Source organism: Schistocerca gregaria, chromosome 2 (genome assembly GCF_023897955.1).
Source record: "Schistocerca gregaria isolate iqSchGreg1 chromosome 2, iqSchGreg1.2, whole genome shotgun sequence".
Classification (NCBI taxonomy): domain Eukaryota; kingdom Metazoa; phylum Arthropoda; class Insecta; order Orthoptera; family Acrididae; genus Schistocerca; species Schistocerca gregaria.
Window position 1 is genome coordinate 948,203,480 of NC_064921.1, and position 21,264 is coordinate 948,224,743.

At 39.5% G+C, this 21,264-nt stretch overlaps 1 protein-coding gene across 6 annotated transcripts in view; it reads left to right on the plus strand.

Annotated features, from left to right (window-relative positions):
• Positions 1 to 21,264, plus strand: part of LOC126335412 (leucine-rich repeat protein SHOC-2-like) — a 162,060-nt gene that overhangs the window by 33,518 nt on the left and 107,278 nt on the right. For all 6 annotated transcript variants that reach the window (XR_007564868.1, XM_049998688.1, XM_049998689.1 and 3 more), the window contains 2 exons: positions 15,757 to 16,254; positions 16,372 to 16,501. Coding sequence is in view for 5 of the 6 variants with exons in the window: in XM_049998688.1 (XP_049854645.1) it covers positions 15,764 to 16,254; positions 16,372 to 16,501 (621 nt within the window). In the remaining variant the exon portion in view is untranslated. The remainder of the gene's footprint in view (positions 1 to 15,756; positions 16,255 to 16,371; positions 16,502 to 21,264) is intronic.

Genomic DNA, 21,264 nt, shown 5'->3' on the forward strand with positions numbered 1-21,264 from the left:
TAAGCCAACAAGTGTCTGGCTCAGTTTTTAGATAGGTTACTGCTGCTACAATGGCAGGTTATCAAGATCTAAGTGAGTTTGAACGTGGTGTTGTAGTCGGTACACAAGCGATGGGACACAGCATCTCCAAAGTAGTGATGAAGTTTTTTTTTCCATATGATCATTTCATGAGCATACAGTGAATATCAGGAATCTGGAAAAACGTCAAATCTCTGGATATGCCTGTGAGCACAGTGCATAAAATGCTATGAAACATCCACACAAAATCACCCATACTCAGCTCTGGAATTTCTTGCTCACATGGAAGTGGACAGTGAACGACCATGGAACATTCTGTGGACAGATGAAGCCCATTTCCATTTCCAAGAACATGTCAGTATGCACAATACAGGCAATGGAAAATCCAGATGCACATCAACTAGTACACTTAATTCTACATTGATGACTTTGTGGTGTGAACTGATGGCATTGCTTACTGTTGAGGCATAGTTTTTGTTGTTCAGGGGATTGGACCTCAAGGTGCTGTTATCTGTACCATCACTGGTGAACTCTAAGACAGCCACAGATAAAATGTAATAACAGGCCATATCCTTGTGTGACTCACCACTGTGAGGAAATGCATCAATATCTGATGCTGATTGGGAAATTTCAAGATTTCATAAATAAGGCATATGAGTCTGTAGCTAAAGCCATCTGCTTACATTAGTCTGCAACTTGCCATCTGATGCAGGTGATGTCACTCACTTCTCTCCTGGGCCCTGTTTCCACATGAGTTTGTACGTGTGGTACACCACAACATTCACATTATGTGGTACATCATGTATTATTATCTTCAGCAATTAATATGAAGTTTATATAGTTCAGATCTATTTATTGGCAGCTACTGATTGTATAAGTAGTTATTGTAATTTAACAATAAATGAGCATTTATGCCATAAGTTATTGTATAAATTAAGTAAATATATACAAAATGATTAATACATTGTGTTTTTACATTCTAATAGAAATACTGAATATACTTTTTCAGTCAGCAAAAGTTTCGAGGTGCTGTAAAAATCACAGAATCAAACCATCAATACATTATCTTTACCCAGCGATGAAGAACTGTAGGAAAATTGTCTCAGAAAAATTCCCACTTATTTCCCAAAGTTGTAACATGCATAAAGAATTGAAGAATGCATAGTAAAAACAGGACAGATTATATTTGATGGAGAAATGTAGAGATCTGTAAGAAGTTATCTAAAGCTGAAACCAGATGCAGGGTCACCAATTTTGCCTCATTTACAGTGCTACTCGATAACAGTTGGATGCTTATGCAGAAAGTTATGTAATGTAGAAAGTGATAATTTTGAAAAAAAAAAAAAAAACAGCGGTAAGGACTTTGGAAGGCAAAATGCTATTACTAGTTTTGAAGATGTATACAAATATTTTTCAGGTATTAATCTCATTAACAAGGAACAGTGGTGCTGTATTGAGGGTGAATGTTAGATAGTGCAGTGTCTAATTCATTTTGGCGATGTAATACCCAACATTATTGTGTCAGTAACTGTTAAGAATGATCTGAGTGTCCTTTTTGCCTTTAGAAAGTTTGAAATTCGCCAGGTAAAGTGCCAAACTAATATGTGTCAGAAAATCCAGACATATGTTTGATAGTTTAATTAAATACGTTGAGTCAACAGCACGTAAAAAACGCACCTGAAACAAGAGTTTTAGAGTCTAGAAAATTGTGAATACGTTAGAGGGATGTTTTTCAGCTGACTGATATTCACAGCTGCAATTAATAATAGGACAAACCTAATTTCTTACCAAAATGACAATGCTGATGTCATCAAAGTGCACCCTGGCAAGGATCTTTAGACAGCTGTATCTGTTGGCCAGAGGACTGTAAATAGCTAGAAAACATATCAGTACTCGGTAGAGTGCTTTGTGGCATTTTAATGGTGTGTACTGAAGTGTGTTAAAAAACAAGTTTTCAGTGTGATAAAACTTGAATGTGCTGACAGATTGATCCGTAGACTGACTTGGAAGGTTGTAGTCTGAAGCCAGATCAGAGGTCCACCTCATTCAAATTCACTGACTTCACTAACACACAATCAAATAATCACCTTTTCAACCTAATTTATACCTTGGGCTATGCTAGAGAACAGTCTGTCACAACAACATACATTCCAAGAAAAAAATGTCAGTATTCTCCTCTCTTCCTATTTGCAAATGTGTTGCATCACATGTCACATCATTATATATTGACATGAAGCTGACATCTAATATTGGTAGGCTCAATTAACACTCCACATTTTGTGTATCTAAATGCATATGTGTAATAATACATAAGCTGTACGCATTATGAAAAAGATATGGCGAGATACAATGTTCATGGTTGAGGAGTAACCAGGGACCATATATAGTGGTGCAGTGCAAAATCCAGTGTTAAGTTTGCTGCATATTGTTTAAGATAAAAAGAATGAGACAATGCAGCTGTTAAGACACTGTCTTCATATTTGAGGGGGTGTGGTTTGCTCTGTCGGGCTATTTTGATTTAGGTTTACTGTGATTTTGCTAAATTATCTTGGGCAAATACTCACAATGTTTGGCAAGGCCATGATTGACCATCTATCCTGTCCTCATAATAACAAGTCAATACTTATATAGTCTGTCTGTAGTTAGTTAGTTAGTTTCATATTCCACCCACATCACTTACATGATTAATTGTAATGATGTGGAACAAGTCACCTTACACATTCATATAGAAATATGGCTGCATACTAGCAGTTATTCCTCCTTATCCATCACCTTTTACACATTACAAAAGTAGCAGTTCTTCTACAGAATAGAAGGTGTTGTTGAGGAGAAACTTTTTTGGTTTGTTTTAAAATTTAATGTTGCTGTCTGTCACACATTTTTTGTTATTTGGAACCAGTAAGTGATCACACATTTTGGTGGCAGCATTGTGCATTCCTTTTTGTACTAAAGACAACCTTAATGTGGAGTAATTAATGTTGTTTTTTTCTTCTGGTGTAGTAATCATGTACATCAGCAGAGATTACTTTTGAAATAAAGTGGATTATTTACAAGAAACTTCATGAGGGGATAAATATACTGTGAAGTATTAGTCAAAATGCCCAATTCCTTAAATGGAGGTGTACCAGATGCTCTTCGGGGAGCACCACATATTATTCTTATACCACGTTTTTGAGCAACAAAGACTTTCTTTTCCCATATGACATTATTGAATGAAAATACAAATAAATTGTAAACTTACTGATTTGTTTCTCTTAAAGTTTTTCAATGATTCAAAGAGCATATGTGAATGAGCTAAGTTGTGTTAGGAGTTTCAAAATGTGTTTTCTCCAGTTTAAATTATCATTAGTATGGACACCTATAAAGTTTGAAAAATGGTTCAAATGGCTCTGAGCACTATGGGACTTAACTTCTGAGGTCATCAGTCCCCTAGAACTTAAAACTACTTAAATCTAACTAACTAAGGACATCACACACATCCATGCCCGAGGCGGGATTCGAAACTGCAACCATAGCGGTCGTGCGGTTCCAGACTGTAGCGCTTGGAACCGTAAAGTTTGAAGTTTCCGTCCTAAATGTTTGTTACAGTTACCATTGATGTAGTACCACTAGATGTGTGGAAGTGGGTATTTTGTGTCTTTTTGAAACTGAAATTGATAGTGAGACCATTCACAAAAAAACACTCAACAATCCATTGTGTATATTGGAGTTATTTTCTCTGTACTATGACGACAAATTCTATATTATTTTGACATGATCCCTGGATGTATAAATAAATAAATTACTATCACAGTATAATTTTTTCATCAAACACTACAAGGTGAGGCAAAAAGGTGGCAACATTAAATGAATGTTTAATCAAGTGAAATTACAAGGCTGGGATTTGGTTACATGGTTTCAATTTGCACTCATACTGCTCAGTGGACTTACAGTCTGTCCATTGTTGATTGTAAGCCCATTGGGCCATTTGGCCAGGGATAGAAGCGATGACCTCAGTGATGTGGCGCTTCAAGTCATCAAAGTTGCTAGGTTTGCCAGGATAGACAAGATCCTTGACCATCTCTCACAGACAAAAATTGCATGACGTCAGGTTGACTGAATGTGCTGGCCATAGGAGGACCATGCCTACCAATCCAATGTTTACGAAGTCTGTAGTTCAAGTATTCCTGAACCATCTGACTGTAATGGGGAGGGGCACTGTCATTGTAGAATGGTAAGTGGTGCATTCTCCTCCATGAATGTGCTTAGCATGGCAAGCTAATTGTCTCCCCTGATTGTCTGTTCTTCAAAAAAGAAGGTCGAATAACTCCAAATTTGCTCACTTCACACCAAGCATTTGCCTTGGGGAAGTCCCATATGTGTTGTCAAATTTACAAGAGGGTGCTCAGTCACCCAGATGACACAGCAGTGCTTTTTCTCATGACTGCCAATGTGGAATTTTGCTTCATCAGAAAACATGAACAGAATATCACCCCATGTGCACCATTTCCAAGATAATTTGTGCAGCACACACATGGGCTTTCTTGTCTGTGTTTGTGAGCAGTTGCATTATCTACAAGTGGTATGGCTTAAATTATTAAATCACAGTGAAAAATTCCAACCACTAACGTTTGAGAGAGTCTTTGTGATGACTTGGCTGGGCTGGCTTCAAACACATCTCTTTCTACTGCTGTTTCCCTTGCAGTCATCTTGGAACAGACCCTGTTCTTACAAACTGCTCCTAGTTCTTACCAATTGTCAGATGTGATGGTGCACCCCATTTGGTCCAGGCCTTGAATTTCTCTTGTATAATGCTTGGAGACTGAAAGACCTCCATCTTCCTTTGCTCCTCAGTGAAATATCAGGATGCCATTTGTAAAAAAACTAAAAAGAGAACATCCTATTAATTTTAACATCTTTTTTTCCTCGCCCTGTACATTACATCCATATACACATACAGAATAAGTGAAACAACATTAGTATTCAATATCATTTTGGGGACGCATTTTAAATTCTTCTGTTGATTAGAGTTTTGAGTGGTGTTTCTGAACATGCTAAGTGCCACACCTTATGTTTGTGCTGGAAAGTTTTTATATGCTAGTAACTGTAAGCCCAAGTGTTTGTAACTGGCTTGGGGGTTTTACAGTCTGGTAGCTGTGATGTCAGTCTGCTGTTTTTGATGTATCATGTTGAGGAACAGACTGTCAGAGTCTATAATTCTGTTGATTTCCTTTGTCCATGCCACCAACAGTTTAGAATGAAGAGGGATGTAACTGTTGGTATTTTCAGTCTTTTGAAGTATTAACTACAGTACTCTTTAACATGTTGATGCCCCACAAGGTTTACAGATGAATGGAAAAACTGGTAGAAGCGGACCTTGGGGAAGATCAGTTTGGATTCCGCAGAAATGTTGGAACACGTGAGGCAATACTAACCTTACGACTTATCTTAGAAGAAAAATTAAGAAAAGGCAAACCTACATTTCTAGCATTTATAGACTTAGAGAAAGCTTTTGACAATGTTAACTGGAATACTCTCTTTCAAATTCTGAAGATTACAGGAGTAAAATACAGGGAGCGTAAGGCTATTTAGAATTTGTACGGAAACCAGGATGACAGTTATAAGAGTTGAGGGGCATGAAAGGGAAGCAGTAGCAGTGGTTGGGAAGGGAGTGAGACAGGGTTGTAGCCTCTCCCCGATGTTATTCAATCTGTATATTGAACAAGCAGTAAAGGAAACAAAAGAAAAATTCGGAGTAGGTATTAAAATTCATGGAGAAGAAATAAAAACTTTGAGCTTCGCCGATGACATTGTAATTCTGTCAGAGACAGCAAAGGACTTGGAAGAGCAGTAAAATGGAATGGACAGTGTCTTGAAAGGAGGATATGAGATGAACATCAACAAAAGCAAAACGAGGGTAATGGAATGTAGTCAAATTAAATCGTGTGATGCTGAGGGAATTAGATTAGGAAATGAGACACTTAAAGTAGTAAAGGAGTTTTGCTATTTAGGGAGTAAAATAACTGATGATGGTCGACGTAGAGAGGATATAAAATGTAGACTAGCAATGGCAAGGAAAGTGTTTCTGAAGAAGAGAAATTTGTTAACATCGAGTATAGATTTAAGTGTCAGGAAGTGGTTTCTGAAAGTATTTGTATGGAGTGTAGCCATGTATGGAAGTGAAACGTGGATGATAAATAGTTTGGACAAGAAGAGAATAGAAGCTTTCAAAATGAGGTGCTACAGAAGAATGCTGAAGATTAGATGGGTAGATCACATAACTAATGAGGAGGTATTGAATAGAATTGGGGAGAAGAGGAGTTTGTGTCAGACCTTGACTAGAAGAAGGGACCGGTTGGTAGGACATGTTTTGGGGCATCAAGGGATCACAAATTTAGCATTGGAGGGCAGCGTGGAGGGTAAAAATCATAGAGGGAGACCAAGAGATGAATACACTAAGCAGATTCAGAAGGATGTAGGTTGGGAGATGAAGAAGCTTGCACAGGATAGAGTAGCATGGAGAGCTGCATCAAACCAGTCTCAGGACTGAAGACCACAACAACAACAACCCCACAAGGCCACTGACCAACACACCGCAGCCTCTCACCTGACACTGTGTGCCTGGCAGTAAAACAACCATCACTATGCATACTGCGATCAACATTTTAGTTGTGACTCCACAAATTCATGTGATTTCCTTTTTCTGCTAATTTATAATTCAAATTTTTAATTGATAGAAATTGCCCTATAACATATCTGATCACTTTGTATGAAGATAGTCCGCACAATTGTTCAAAGTTAGTTTTGAGTCAAGATGAATCTCAAGAAGTTTAGCAGAAGCACAGTCACTGTTTTCTCTGGAGCTACATATAGAAGCATGTGCCTGTCAGCTTAAACTGAAGGATGGCTCTTTTATAATTGTAACAATATATAGGACCCCTTCAGAAAACTTTCATTTATTCCTGAAAACTTGTTATGCTATCTGTCAGATAGGGGAAAGCAAATTATTATTTGTGGGGACTTCACTGTTGATTCACTGAAAGAGTGTAATAGGAAGAATGACCAGGAAGTCTTGCTCGGTTCTTTCAATTTGACATCTGCCATAATTTTCCTACTCGGGCAGTAAAGTACAGCAGTACACTGATAGATAACACTTTTATAGACCAAGATAAGTTTAAAAACATAAATTCTTGTCCTGTTGAGAATGGCCTTTCTGATCATGGTACTCAGCTAGTTACAGTATATGACATAGCTCCATTCAGTAATTCAAAACTACCTTCCAAAGTTGTGCATTCCATTAATGACTCAACAGCTAGAAATTTCAGAGAAAATCTTCAGCAGTTAGACTGGGATGAGGTGTAGAAGGAACCCAACTCTAATGTAAAATACAACTTATTTCATGATACACCTGTAAGAGAATTTAAAAACTGTTTCCCCAAAAAAGTAGTTAAATCGAATTATAAGAAACCATGCAAAAAACCTTGGCTTACTAAAGGAATAAAAATATATTGCAACCACAAAAGGGAACTGTATCTAACAACAAGGAAGAGTAATGACCTACAAACAGCCAAATATTATAAAAACTACTGTGCTACATTAAGAAAGGTTATTAAAAAGTCCAGAAGCTTGTGCATCATGTCTGAGATTAATACCTCTGATAACAAAATCAAAACAATTTGGAATATTATTACAAGGGAAACAGGGCAACCAAGAGTACAGGATGATGACATTACCATCAAACCAAATGGAAACTTGACAAACAACAAACCAGAAGTCAAAAACATTTTGAATAATCATTTTTTAAATGTTGTAGAGAAAATAGGATCTAAATGTTCATTATTAGAAGAAGCGAGGCAGTTAATGGAAGAGACCTTACCCACACCATTTGATACAATTGAAATTCCATCCACCTCTCCTTCTGAAATTAGGAACATAATAAACTCTTTTACGAATAAAAGCTCACATGGAATTAATGGCATTTCCAGCAGGAAAATAAAAGCTTGTTCCCAAGAGATAAGTGGGATTCTTAGCCACATATGTAATAGCTCTCTGAAGCAGGGTATTTTCCCAGATAGACTGAAGTATGCCATTGTTAAACCACTGCATAAAAAAGGGGATATGTCTGATGTCATCAACTATCACCCAATCTCTCTTCTGACTGCCTTAGCCAAAATCCTTGAAAAAGTAATGTATTGTAGAGTAGCTTCACACCTTTGTAAAAATAAAGTTTTAACAAAATGTCAGTTTGGTTTCCAGAAAGATTTTTCAATGGAAAATGCTATTATACTTTCACTTATGAAATATTAAATGCTCTGAGTAAACAGAAGTCACCCGTTGGGATTTTTTGTGATTTCTCAAAGGTTTTTGATTGTGTAAATCATGGAATACTTCTAGATAAGCTCAAGTACTGTGGTATGAATGGTACAGTGCTCAAATGTTTTAAATCATACCTAACTGGAAGAATGCAGAAAGTTAAAATAAGCAGTTCACATAATATGCAAAAAACTGGTGATTTCTCAAACTGGGGAACAATCAAAAACCGAGTGAGGTGGCACAGTGGTTAGACACTGGACTCGCTTTCTGAAGACAATGGTTCAATCCCACGTCCGGCCATCCTGATTTACGTTTTCCGCGATTTCCCTAAATCACTCCAGGCAAATGCCGGGATGGTTCCTCTGAAAGGGCACGGTCGACTTCCTTCCCAATCCTTCCCTAATCTGATGAGACCGATGACCACACTGTCTGGTCTCCTTCCCCAAAACCAAACAACCAAGCAACAATCAAGAATGGGGTGCTGCAAGGTTCAGTCTTGGGTCCTCTGCTGTTCTATATATATATTAATGACTTGCCATTCTATATTCACAAAGATGCAAAGTTGGTAGTTTTTGCCAATGATACAAGTACAGCTCTTACACCCGACGGACAAGAATTAACTGGTGAAATTGTAAACGATTTTTTTCAGAAAATCATTAAGCGGTTCTCAGCAAATGGGATCTCATTAAACTTTGACAAAACACAGTACATACAGTTCCACACAGTAAATGGAATGACACCATTAATAAATATAGACTTTGATCAGAAATTGGTAGGTAAGGTAGAGTATTCAAAATTTCTAGGTGTATGCATTGATGAGGGGTTGAACTAGGAAAAACACGCTGAAGATCTACTGAAACGTTTGAGTTGAGCTAGTTATGCTATTAGGGTCATTGCAAATTTTGGTGATATACATCTCAGTAAATTAGCTTACCACGCCTATTTTCATTCTCTGCTTTCGTATGGCATCATATTCTGGGGTAACTCATCATTGAGTAAAAGAGTGTTCATTGCACAAAAACATGTAATCAGAATAATTACTGGAGCTCATCCCAGATCACCCTGCAGACACTTATTTAAAGAACTAGAGATCTTCACTATAGCCTCACAATATATATAGTCACTTATGAAATTTGTTATTAACAATCCAAAAGAATTCAAAAGTAATAGCAATGTACATGGCTACAACTCTAGGAGAAAGGATGATCTTCACTACTCAAGGTTAACTCTAAATTTGGCTCAGAAGGGGATAAATCATGCTGCCACAAAAGTCTTTGGTCAATTACCTAGTAGCATCAAAAGTCTGACAAATAGCCATATAGCATTTAAAATGAAATTAAAAGAATTTCTTAATGGAAACTCCTTCTACTCATTAGATGAATTTTTGGATATAGTAAGTGGGTAATTTCCCCAACCCACCCCCAAAAAAAAAAAAAACCTAAATAAATAAATAAAAATATTAAGTGTCACGTAATATTTTGTGTAATGTAATATTTTGTATAGACACCTTTTATTAATCTGACATGTTCCGCATCATTATGAAGTGTCATATTCATGATCTATAGAACAAGTACTAATCTAATCTAATCTCTGTCATCATTAGTACATAAACTGAAGAGGATACTTACTGTTTTTCACAATTAACATGCATTGCATGTATTCTAAGCTATTTACTGGCTGCTCTGAGATTATTTTTACTTTAATGCTGCCAAGTCTTTCCAATTGTAACAAATGTGGTGGCATCTGCATATAGTATGGATTTGCACGACATACTCATAATGCTTTTCATGTAGATTATGAATGGTAAAGGTCTAAATACAGGAGTTTGCAGCATTTTATTGCTGCACTGTAGTATTTGTTTTCTGTTTATATACTAATACGGTATCTCTTCTTTCGGACATGTCCGAAAGAAGAGATACCGTCTTAGTATATATACATAGTTAAGGCTCATTGACCACTTGACCATCGTGTTCTTCTGTGCGAATGCACAAACAGTGCCTGAACTCTTATGGGAATCGGCAACGCACCGCGAGTAATGAGTATAATGGGCGAGAGGACTACGAATGTAGTGCGGGACAATACGTTGAGAATGTGGGTTTCGCGGGAGGTGTACCAGAGATAAATCCCTGCAGTCGCACTATCCTCTGTGTCCTTGGTGGCTCAGATGGATAGAGCGACTGCCATGTAAGCAGGAGATCCCTGTTCGAGTCCCGGTCGGGGCACACATTTTCATCTGTCCCCGTTGATGTATGTCAATGCCTGTAAGCAGCTAAGGGTGTTCATTTCATTTTATTTGTTTTCTATCACTCAGGTATGAGCTGATGAAAGAGAGGGGTCTTTTTTCATGAGAATCATATGACTTGACTGAATCATATGCCACAGCTAGGCACAGAGGTCATGTATGTGAGAGTTGTGCTTGCTTGAGTGTGTGTATGTGGGCCAAAAACTCACCTGTTTAGCAGTGTTTTTGGTGTGCCTGTCTGTGACTCAACATCTTCTGTATATGGTGAGTAGCAACCTACCATTCATAACATAACCTTGCAGTTTCAGTTTTTATAATAAAAAGTGCATAAAATGTGGCATGAATGTGGGCATCAGGCTATGTTAAAGATTAATTAGTTAGCATGACTCTTCCTTTGTTTTCATATTTGTTGCTTATGCTAACTTGCCACCAAATTTGCACTTTTTGACATAAGTTTGACTTCAGGCAGTGCTCTGTATAGGTTTTATCAACCTTGTTATGCCTTGATATGTCATTTAGGCAGATAAAATAAGTGTAATAAATTTCTTTATTTCAGTCTATAATCACAAAATTGTGAGGTCCTTAGATACTGCACATGCAGCCAACCTCTCCAAACAAGCACACGCCACACTTACATAATAGGCATGTAACTTTCGTGCTGCCTTTTTCCATTCGTGCTAATGGTTGTGCCTCATCGCACTCCACTGATCCAAAAATTTCATGTCAGGACATTGCTCAGTCTCGTGTGCAGTTTCAGTATCTTCCATCACTGACGGAATGACACACTACTCCCGGCCCTCCTATTAGGCACAAGGTTAGACGCCTCAACCCCATTAAGTTGCCCGCAGCCCGGCAGCAAATTAACAAACTTTTGGATGCAGGTATCCTGCAACCATCAGACAACAACTGGTCTTCACCAATTCACCTTGTCACCAAACATGACGGTTCTTTCCAAATGTGCGGCAACTGTAGATGCTTTAATTCTTGTACTGTCATGGATGATTACCCAGTGCCAAAGATAAACAATTTCATTCATATGTTATCAGGTGCCACAATCTTCAGTGTTATTTATGAAAACGTACCTATCACCAGATTTCTGTAGCACCAGAAGACATTCCAAAGACAGCTATTATCATGCCACTCAGTTTGTTCCAATACAACTTCATGCCATTCAGCCTAAAAAATGCAGCACAAACATAGCAACGTTTCATTAACTCAATCTTATGACAGTTCGAGTTTTGCTTTGCATATCTGGATGACATACTCATTCTCAGCAACTAGGCTGAGGAAAATGAAAATCATGTATCCAAGGTCCTTCAGACCAATGGCATCGAGGCAACAAGGACAAGTTCCAATTGTGCTAGTCTTCCGTCGCATTTTTGGGTTACACCATCTCCACAGCCAGAATTCAGCCTCCCAAATCCTGCGCAGAGGCCATCATGTTGCTGCCTTCTCCGGCTACTTACAAAGAACTCCGACATTTCTTGGGTACAACAAATTACTACCACCGGCATCTGCCTTCTGCTGCCACTGTGCAGGACCCACTGACAGACTCGCTGTTGGGCAAAAAGATTTCAGGCCTTAAACCAGTTTGCTGGACTGAACCTATGCTGAAGGCCTTCAAGGCTCTAAAAACTTCCTCAGCTCGCGCATCCCGACCTGTCGGCCAAGTTGTTCATCACTATGGACACCAGAGATATAGCTGTGGTGGCAATACTACAGCAACGCAAAGATGACATGGTTTCTCCCCTTCATTTCTTCTCTAAAAAACTGTCTACAGCTCAGAAGAAATATTCCACTTTTGATAGGGAACTTCTGGCAGTCTATGAAGCCATCAAACACTTTTTCCCCAACAATGAGGGCCGTTCATCCTTAATGATAAAAAACCACTAGTGGATGCTTTCTGCAACCCTCCCGAGGATCCACACCCTCAGCGTTTCTGCCACTTTGATTTATTTCATATGGTTCAAATGGCTCTGAGCACTATGCGACTGAACTTCAGAGGTCATCAGTTGCCTGGAACTTAGAACTAATTAAACCTAACTAACCTAAGGACATCACACACACCCATGCCCGAGGTAGGATTCGAACCTGCAACTGTAGTGGTCGCTCGGCTCGAGACTGTAACACCTAGTCCCGCACGGCCACTCCGGCCAGCTTTGATTTAGTCTCTCAATTCACAACAGATGTTCGCTACATCAAAGGCACAGAAAACATCCCCGCTGATCATCTCTTGTGTTTGCCAAAGCCAAGTTCCCTGGCGTTTTGGATGAGGTAGTGGTGTGATTCTTCTACTGCCACCCTGTGGCCGTTATTTCCGCCCAAATTGTGCCGGCAAGCCTTCGACACCTTGCATAACCTCCCTCACCACAGGGCGCTTATCCAAGCATTTCGTTTAGAAAAATATTAAACAGGACTGTCAGACCTGGACACACAGCTGTGTCTCCTGTGAATGCAACAAAATTGGCCGCCACACCTGCCCTCCACTAGGCAAGTTCCACATTCTGCGAGGAAGATTTCGTCATGTACATATCAACCTTATCGATCCACTACCACCATCGGAGGGTCACAGATATATTCTCTCCACAATCGACCACATGTCTTGCTGGGTGGAAGCTGTTCCTTTACACAACATCACCACTGAAACCATGTCCAAGGGTTTCGTCTCCTCATGGATTGCCAGGTTCGGTTGCCCGACCACCATCACCATTGACCAAGGTCGGCAGTTTGAGTCTGCCCTGTTCACCATTTTATGTAACATCTGCGGCATTAAAAAAATTCATACAACAGCCTACCACCCTAAAGCAACAGGTTAGTTAAATGGTGGCACCACACCCTCAAAACTGCCCTCAGATTCCATGACTGCCTCTAGTCTGAGGCGCTTCCATGGGTGTTACTCAGTCTCTGTTCGGCCTTTAAACCAGACTTACAGGGAACCATCTCTGAATTTGTTTTTGGGGAGAACCCAGTCCTACCAGGGGAACTTATACTGCCTCAAGCACCCGAGGATTTTCCCCCCTCCCCAGATTTCATTAGTCGCATGCGCACTCACTTCAAACATGCATGGCTACACCCACCTATCAGCCATTCCCCACCAGACACTTACATGCCAACTGCACTCAACACTTGCTCCCACGTTATGCTCAGGGATGATTCCATTAGACAACCCCTGCAATCACCCTACCTTGGCCCCTTTAAAGTGCTCCAGTGGGGCGAGACAATGTTTGACATTATGGTTAAAGATCATTCTCAAACTGTTTCATTGCACAGGCTCAAACCTGCTTTCATGGTCTCCGACGCCCCTCTTCCATCTCAGTCGGACCTTCCTGATGACTTCTCCATTGCGGAGCTTGAAAATACTTTGTCTCATTGCATGGTGCTGTTTTCTCCAACCCATGATCTGTTGTCACCATTTGCAGGTTTTCCAGGCACGTCGCCATCCACCCCAAATGCTACCATTTCACCGGCTGCAGAGACTCACTCTCCCACATTCAACCTGTGGTGCAACGTGCCACACACCACGTGGATGATGTGTCGATCATCACCGTCGATGACCGTGTGCTTATGCTCCTAACAGACACTGTGGCCTTCCCCTCCAATGGGCACAGTTAAATGTCAGTGTAGTGCATAGCCTGTCCGTCCTCCGTGACTACAACCCGTTAGAAATTCGCGCATTCATCTTCTCAGATGGCTCAATCTGCATTTGGGGTTGGCATGCCTGCACCATGCTGCAGGCCGTTCCACATGCCTACTCTCGGGTCGGTTGACACATCGACCGCCACCACTGGTTGACTGACTATGAGATGGAAGATGGACCTGCCGCCAATCACTCCACCTCCGCACTCTGCCTCAACCAAGATGGAAATCCCGATCATGCGCCTGCTGCCTCACACGACTACTACCGACGCCGACACCCACATGACCTCCACTCAAGACTCACAGGTGGTACTCTGTAGTGCAGGGGGGGGGGGGGGGAGGCTGTGTGGTGCCGTTAGGTCATATTGACCACTATGAACACCATCTATGGACTCTTATTGCTCTGCCAAGCAGCCATGTTTGTTCTAAGTTCTGTTCTGTATCTTAAGCTGTGTACACATTTATGACTAAGTATGAAATATATCTCTATGTGGAATTTAATGGGGATAGTTATTGCATTCGACCAATAATCGTATCCTTTCCCATAATCCATTCTTATATCTGTGATGAGTATGGTAAACATAATTTTAAATTTATGTTCTCCCACACAATTTTGTTTAGCACACTGTCTCCTAATGTTAAATGTTTCTAACAGTAAACCTGTTGTTTTTGTTGTGGTCTTCAGTCCAGAGACTGGTTTGATGCAGCTCTCCATGCTACTCTATCCTGTGCAAGCTTCTACATCTTTGAGTAACTACTGCAACCTACATCCTTCTGAATCTGCTTAATGTATTCATCTCTTAGTCTCTCTCTACGGTTTTTACCCTCCACGCTTCCCTCCATCACTAAACTGGTGACCCCTTGATGCCGCAGAATGTGTCCTACTAACCAATCCCTTCTTCTTGTCAAGTTGTGCCACAAATTCTTCTTCTCCCCAATTCTGTTAAGTACCTCCTCATTAGTTATGTGATCTACCCATCTAATCTTCACCATTCTTCCGTAGCACTACACTTCAAAAGCTTCTATTCTCTTCTTGTCTAAACAATTTATTGTCCGTGTTTACATCCATACATGGCTATACTCCATACAAATACTTTTAGAAAACACTTCCTGATACTTAAATCTATACTCGATGTTAATAAATTTCTGTTCTTCAGAAACACTTTTCTTTCCATTGCTAGTCTACATTTTATATCCTCTCTACTTCGACAATCATCAATTATTTTGCTTCTCAAATGGCAGAACTCATCTACGACTTTAAGTGTCTCATTTCCTAATCTAATTCCCTTAGCATCACCTGATGTAATTAGACTACATTCCATTATCCTCATTTTGCTTTTGTCATCTTATATCCATCTTACAAGACACTGTCCATTCCGTTCAATTGCTTTTCCAGGTCCTTTGCTGTCTCTGACAGAATTACTTTGTCATTGGCAAACCTCAAAGTTTTCATTTTCTACATACTTAATTTACCTCTGATTGTTTATCTACAGCCTCCTATCACAATCAACAGCATCAATATAATCAACATTACTGCATTTACAGCATTAATTTATCTTCTTTTTCAGGTATTAAATGGCGACATTACTTGAATTTATTCGAGAACAATGTGTTCTTGCAGTTTTAGAAAATGCACAGTCAAAAGAACGTCCATGGATCAAACTGAACAGTTTTGAGCTTACAAGACTACCAGAGAGGCTTTTTGGTATAAAAAATATAGTGGGGCTATTCCTTAACGATAATAAATTAAATACATTACCAACAGAACTACTTCAGCTTCAAACTTTGGAATATTTAGCAGTGGACAACAACAACTTATCAAACTTGCCATCACCCCTAAATAATCTGACAAATATTGTTTTTCTCAACCTAAGCTATAATCCCATGAAGCATCTTACAGCAGAGATAGGGAATCTGAAGAACCTTGAAGTCTTGTGGATTAACCACATGGGTCTGGTAGCTTTGCCACCAGAAATAAGAAATCTTCAAATGCTGAACACTCTTGGAATAAGAGGGAATCTTCTGATGCGGCTACCAGAAGAGATTGGCTACTTAGGTTCACTTAGGTAGTTAGCAGTGTCAAACTGCATCATTCAAATAATTCATTTCTTGAAAGAAAAAAAAACTATACAGTGAATATGAAATGGGTTTTGCTAACAGTATTTGTATTGTATTTTTTATAGGTGGCTCACTGTTGAAAATAATCAAGTATCTGAAGTTCCAGAAAGTTTTAGCCAGCTGGAAAATCTCATTCATTTCAATATAAGTAAAAACAACATCCACAAAATTCCTACAGTGATAGCAGAGATGAAGGTTTGAGCATGATTAACAACAGTGATATTTTGATTATTAATGTTGTATTATTATGATAGTTCCAATAATGACAAATCAGATTGCTTTTATTTTATTTGAATAATAACTATGAGAATCTTCACTCACTGCAAGGTAATTTCTGTCTTGTGTAGATATTCCGACTACAAATTGATGTTTTTCATACAATTTTTGTCAGTTTGTTTGTATGCTCAATGGCTTAAATAATTTCCTCAGTATACAAGAAAGAAATCTGCTGTCAGTCACCAAAAAAGTGTTTATAAAGTCTCTCTAACTCTGAATAAGACAATGGTCATTTATCACAATTCAAACTCTCATAACCAGTATGCAGAAATGAGAACTGAAAGCTGTAATTCAGATGGAAAATCTCATTCGTTTCAATATATGTAAAAACAACATCCACAAAATTCTTACAGTGGTAGCTCCAATAGTGATAAGTCCCAACTGGTCTGTTGACAATCCCCGTTGACTCTGTCAGGTGAAACGTCAGCATCTATGGAGTGCAAACGTGTGGTGTGGGATACTGAACCATCAACACATAGGCCCGTGTTTCATAGATGGAACATTGGATTTGCCCAACCATTGCAGCCTCCTAACAGACCATCTTCTTAGGATGCTAGAAGACATAAATCTGCAGACTAGGAGAAACCTGTGGTACCCATAGTGTGCAAATTATTACCACATGTCTTCACCAATTGTTTCTAAATTGTTGGATTGGATGCAGAGGTTCTGTAACTTAGCCGGGCCATTCACTGGATTTGATGCCCCCCATGAACCATGGACCTTGCCGTTGGTGGGGAGGCTTGCGTGCCTCAGCGATACAGATGGCCGTACCGTAGGTGCAACCACAACGAAGGGGTATCTGTTGAGAGGCCAGACAAACGTGTGGTTCCTGAAGAGGGGCAGCAGCCTTTTCAGTAGTTGCAGGGGCAACAGTCTGGATGATTGACTGATCTGGCCTTGCAACATTAACCAAAACGGCCTTGCTGTGCTGGTACTGCGAACGGCTGAAAGCAAGGGGAAACTACAGCCGTAATTTTTCCCAAGGACATGCAGCTTTACTGTATGATTAAATGATGATGGCATCCTCTTGGGTAAAATATTCCGGAGGTAAAATAGTCCCCCATTCGGATCTTCGGGCGGGGACTACTCAGGAGGATGTCGTTATCAGGAGAAAGAAAACTGGTGTTCTACAGATCGGAGCGTGGGATGTCACATCCCTTAATCGGGCACGTAGGTTAGAAAATTTAAAAAGGGAAATGGATAGGTTTAAGTTAGATATAGTGGGAATTAGTGAAGTTCGGTGGCAGGAGGAACAGGACTTCTGGTCAGGTGACTGCAGGGTTATAAACACAAGATCAAATAGGGGTAATGCAGGAGTAGGTTTAATAATGAATAGGAAAATAGGAATGCGGGTAAGCTACTACAAACAGCACAGTGAACGCATTGTTGTGGCCAAGATAGATACGAAGCCCACACCTACTACAGTAGTACAAGTTTATATGCCGACTAGCTCTGCAGATGATGAAGAAATTGAAGAAATGTACGATGAAATAAAAGAAATTATTCAGATAGTGAAGGGAGACGAAAATTTAATAGTAATGGGTGACTGGAATTCGAGTGTAGGAAAAGGGAGAGAAGGAAACATAGTAGGTGAGTATGGATTGGGGCTAAGAAATGAAAGAGGAAGCCGCCTAGTAGTATTTTGCACAGAGCACAACTTAATCATAGCTAACACTTGGTTTAAGAATCATGAAAGAAGGTTGTAAACGTGGAAGAACCCTGGAGATACTAAAAGGTATCAGATAGATTATATAATGGTAAGACAGAGATTTAGGAACCAGGTTTTAAGTTGTAAGACATTTCCAGGGGCAGATGTGGACTCTGACCAAAATCTATTGGTTATGACCTGTAGATTAAAACTGAAGAAACTGCAAAAATGTGGGAAATTAAGGAGATGGGACCTGGATAAACTGAAAGAACCAGAGGTTGTACAGAGTTTCAGGGAGAGCATAAGGGAACAATTGACAGGAATAGGGGAAAGAAATACAGTAGAAGAAGAATGGGTAGCTCTGAGGGATGAAGTAGTGAAGGCAGCAGAGGATAAAGTAGGTACAAAGACGAGGGCTGCTAGAAATCCTTGGGTAACAGAAGAAATATTGAATTTAATTGATGAAAGGAGAAAATATAAAAATGCAGTAAATGAAGCAGGCAATAAGGAATACAAACGTCTCAAAAATGAGATCGACAGGAAGTGCAAAATGGCTAAACAGGGATGGCTAGAGGACAAATGTAAGAATGTAGAAGCTTATCTCACTAGGGGTAAGATAGATACTGCCTACAGGAAAATTAAAGAGACCTTTGGAGATAAGAGAACCATGTGTATGAATATCAAGAGCTCAAATGGCAACCCAGTTCTAAGCAAAGAAGGGAAGGCAGAAAGGTGGAAGGAGTATATAGAAGGTTTATACAAGGGCGATGTACTTGAGGACAATATTATGGAAATGGAAGAAGATGTAGATGAAGATGAAATGGGAGATACGATACTGCGTGAAGAGTTTGACAGAGCACTGAAAGACCTGAGTCGAAACAAGGCCCCCGGAGTAGACAACATTCCATTAGAACTACTGACGGCCTTGGGAGAACCAGTCCTGACAAAACTCTACCAGCTGGTGAGCAAGATGTATGAGACAGGCGAAATACCCTCAGACTTCAAGAAGAATATAATAATTCCAATCCCAAAAAAAGCAGGTGCTGACAGATGTGAAAATTACCGAACTATCAGTTTAATAATCCACGGCTGCAAAATACTAACGCGAATTCTTTACAGACGAATGGAAAAACTGGTAGATGCAGACCTCGGGGAGGATCAGTTTGGATTCCGTCGAAATGTTGGAACACGTGAGGCAATACTGACCTTACGACTTATCTTAGAAGAAAGATTAAGAAAAGGCAAACCTACGTTTCTAGCATTTGTAGACTTAGAGAAAGCTTTTGACAATGTTGACTGGAATACTCTTTTTCAAATTCTAAAGGTGGCAGGGGTAAAATACAGGGAGCGAAAGGCTATTTACAATTTGTACAGAAACCAGATGGCAGTTATTAAAGTCGAGGGGCATGAAAGGGAAGCAGTGATTGGGAAAGGAGTGAGACAGGGTTGTAGCCTCTCCCCGATGTTATTCAATCTGTATATTGAGCAAGCAGTAAAGGAAACAAAAGAAAAATTTGGAGGAGGTATTAAAATTCATGGAGAAGAAGTAAAAACTTTGAGGTTCGCCGATGACATTGTAATTCTGTCAGAGACGGCAAAGGATTTGGAAGAGCAGTTGAAAGGAATGGACAGTGTCTTGAAAAGAGGATATAAGATGAACATCAACAAAAGCAAAACTAGGATAATGGAATGTAGTCAAATTAAATTGGGTGATGCTGAGGGAATTAGATTAGGAAATGAGACACTTAAAGTAGTAAAGGAGTTTTGCTATTTGGGGAGCAAAATAACTGATGATGGTCAAAGTAGAGAGGATATAAAATGTAGACTAGCAATGGCAAGAAAAGCGTTTATGAAGAAGAGAAATTTGTTAACATCGAATATAGATTTATGTATCAGGAAGTCGTTTCTGAAAGTATTTGTATGGAGTATAGCCATGTATGGAAGTGAAACATGGATGATAAATAGTTTGGACAAGAAGAGAATAGAAGCTTTCGAAATGTGGTACTACAGAAGAATGCTGAAGATTAGATGGATAGATCACATAACTAATGAGGAGGTATTGAATAGGATTGGAGAGAAGAGAAGTTTGTGGCACTACTTGACTAGAAGAAGGGATCGGTTGGTAGGACATGTTTTGAGGCATCAAGGGATCACAAATTTAGCATTGGAGGGCAGCATGGAGGGTAAAAATCGTAGAGGGAGACCGAGAGATGAGTACACTAAGCAGATTCAGAAGGATGTGGGCTGCAGTAGGTACTGGGAGATGAAGCAGCTTGCACAGGATAGAGTAGCATGGAGAGCTGCATCAAACCAGTCTCAGGACTGAAGACAACAACAACAACAACAGATTTTTTCTGTGGGGAAAGCTGAAAGATGCTGTCTAAAAGGATATACTGACTACAGCTAATCATATGCAATTACATATAACTGCAGCCTGCTCAGTCATCTCTGCTGACATGCTAGCACTTGTGCAGCAGATGTTCCATAGCAGACTGGAAACTTGTATTGCTGCTGCTGACGGCCATTTTGAACACAACGTGTAATGGCCAGTTGTCTTGTTACTGGTCACAGTACTTGTAACTAGTGTATGCACTCCTGTTCTTTAGCGTGTGTTATCACAAGTATTGTACAAGTGTTGGTGTGGTAACTTTTCAAAATATGATATCTTGTAAATGACTCCCACTAGAATCTTACAAACACCACTGACATTCTTATTTACCCTACTTTTAGTTTGTTTATGTCTATAGCATTGTTCCATTTTTAAAAATTGTATATTTGCACAAGAAATACACTTTCTAAGTATTATTAACATCTGTTTATAGGCTAACATTACAAACCTGTTATATATATGTGCCAGACACCTTTATGATATTTCAGTGCAAATGCACAACAGTATTTGAACCTGTACAAGAATACAGTTAGGGTTTGAGCAAGGGTATTAGTGGATAGGAGCTGCTACTCTGTAGCAGCATAATGAGGATTGGATTGGATGGGCAGTGTGCTCAGAAAGCTGACTTGGTTAAGGCGACCACTT